At 38.1% G+C, this 2,694-nt stretch overlaps 1 protein-coding gene across 1 annotated transcript; it reads right to left on the reverse strand.

Moving 5' to 3' along the window:
- Positions 1 to 1,673: 1,673 nt before the first annotated feature.
- On the reverse strand, positions 1,674 to 2,477 carry LOC127537945 (general transcription factor IIF subunit 2-like). Its single transcript, XM_051961355.1, has one exon. The coding sequence runs from the start codon at positions 2,475 to 2,477 to the stop codon at positions 1,689 to 1,691; it is 789 nt and encodes a 262-aa protein (XP_051817315.1). The 3' UTR covers positions 1,674 to 1,688.
- Positions 2,478 to 2,694: the final 217 nt, after the last annotated feature.

Raw genomic sequence — 2,694 nt, forward strand, 5'->3', positions numbered from 1 at the left:
AACATGACTAATTATTTAATGGCCTGGAGATTATTCAAGAAGTCTCCAAATTAGCTATCTCTATTTGTTGATTGAGGAAGCCTGAGGTAAACTAAGTCTCCTTAGTTAAAATCTTCTAACTCCTCTGGTTTAATGGATTACTTATCTCTAAATAAATCTCCTCATTGTGAAGGATTATGTGGTTTCTCAGAAAATTATTAATCAAGGTAGATTGAACCTATAGTCTAAATTTAGTTTATGAAGGTCTGATGGGTTTGGAAAATGAAATTCTTTGTACAAACCTTATAATAGAATGCTCATATTAGCTCAAGTACCATAAATTTAGGCAAACACACCTGCAAGTATTTGTAAACCTTGTGAAACTGACCACCATAAACTTAGATAAATACATCTGCAGTAAGTCAGCTATATCGCCTTGGCTAGAATTTAACAAAGCTGTGCTACTTCCATCTAAGCAGGCAGTGAAAATTAATGGGATAAGGGGAAGGGATTCTTGTGGGTTATGATTATATAATCGCCCTTAAGTTCTGTGAAATCGACCTCCTCTCTCTGGAGAAGTGAGTGACCATCTGCTTCTCTTGAGAGTCTAATAAAACTTCTGTTCTTCACTTTGAGAAATCTCTGAGTAGTCATTTTGAGTTAGGACTTGCCATATCACACACTATCTTAATGGGTTATTAGGTTAATAACTTTCCAATTATCATAAATTCTTCAATGTCCCTCACCTCATCTGCATCCAGAGGGAGGACTGATAAATCATGTTAATTCTATTTCAATAAAGTATGAACAGAAGTTTTATTTAAGAACTCTGAAAGAAAAACAGGAGGAGGGAGGACTGTTTACCTTACCCAATAAAATGCAAGCAATATATTTATTTTTCCCTCTAATCACACAGCTGCCATGTAATTCAGAGCCTCTTCTCTAGCTTGTATTACAGAAATAGGTTTCTATTGAAACTAGTCTCTCTACTTTCCAATGTATATTTGAGGGAGGCTTAAGTGAGACACTCTATGAAAAATTCTAAATTAATATCAATTTACTATTATTATTTCTGCTGACAATGCAACACGCAAAACTGAAAACAATACTGGAGAAATGTGGCTCAGCCAATGCAGGGAACACCTGTCAGGTGTGTACTAACAGACTTTGACCTGAATACTATGTCTCTCTTAATTGTAGACAACTATAAAAAAGAATGAGCCTTGATTTGAAGCATCTGTGGTTTTTTTTTAAATTAATAGTATTTTATTTTCTCCAATAACATGCAAAGACCGTTTTCAACATTTATTTTTTGAAAGAGTTGAGACATCCAAATTTTTCCCTGTACCTTTCTTCTCTCTCCTCTCCCAGACAGGAAACAATCTAAGTTAAATGTGTACAATTATGTATATAAGAGAAGAGGAGAAGGAGAAGAAGAAGAACAGAGAAGAAGAAGATATCTATAAGTGATAAAAGGCAGGCAGAGATATCACTATCTAGGAAAACCAAGCAAGACTCCAGATAGACTAGACATCATAAAACTATATTAACAAGTTTTCAACCCAGCACTATTGCACCAAAGAGTATTGGGTGAGGATCAATCTTTCTCTTTTTTTTTTTTTTATCAAAGCTGTTTCATATATTTTCTCTTTCTTTTAGAACTTCAGGCCCTGTCATCAGCTTCTTGTGGGCATATGGATGAGGTCTTCCTAATCACTCTTATCCTCTCCTTGGTAATGTCTGTACTCTGGCTTCAATTCCCAGGTATTTTTGTGGGTTCCCTTAACATTGTAAATGCCTATTTCTCTCAAGATTTCCTTCAGGTATATCACAGGCTGTTTGGTGATGTCCACTAAATCCTTAATATTGTAATACTGATGTTTTTCAAAAGCTGAAAACAACATGTCCAAAACCTGTTGCTTATCAGCTCTAGCCCGCTTTCCATCTTCTTTCTTTTTCTTCTCATATTCAATATTGTATTGATGATTAGCCACAGGTTTAAAATTTGTTGTAACAGCTTTGTCCAGCTGCTGTGATAATCTTACAGGTTTTGAAGATTCTTCTATCTGTAACCTCTTCAATCTCATATAGTTTTCACTGGCAGCAGGTCTGCATTCAGCACGTTGTACCACTATTCCCTCCAATGAAAGTTTATCATTATTACCGCTCTCAGAATTTTCTTCAGGCTGGCCTTCTGATGAGCTCTCTGTAAAGACTGTCAATGTCTGTCCTCCCACACTTTGCAAGAGAAACGGATGTTCTCTGGGAGCTCTAACAGAAGCAGGTTTTCCACCAACATCATGGATATTTGCAAGTTCCTCATTCAAGGTAAAAGATACCTCAGTCCTTCCTTGATTCTTTGCAATTCTCAGCTTTCCTACTTCTCCTCTTCCTGAGGCTTTGGCCCACTGCTGAGACAAATACTTAGGAACCTTCACTAGCCACACGCCGGTGTTTTGTTTGGCGCCGGTCAAGTCGAACTCCCTGCGCTTGGCCATGGCTCAACTCCGAAGCCGTCACCGGTGGAGTAGAAGGGAGCGCAGGTTCGGAGAAGGAGGTCCGGAGGTCGCTCGGATAAACTCAGTCAGAATCACGACTAGGAAAGACAGAGAAGTGGTGGCAGGCTCTCCTCTTCCGATTCCCCACTGAAACCAAGATCCGAAGGTGTGGTGATCTTCTTTTAAAATAAGTAAAATAGTTCTCTCTGGGGGAGAG

The sequence above is a fragment of the Antechinus flavipes genome, chromosome 1 (assembly GCF_016432865.1).
Source record: "Antechinus flavipes isolate AdamAnt ecotype Samford, QLD, Australia chromosome 1, AdamAnt_v2, whole genome shotgun sequence".
NCBI classification, from domain to species: Eukaryota; Metazoa; Chordata; class Mammalia; order Dasyuromorphia; family Dasyuridae; genus Antechinus; species Antechinus flavipes.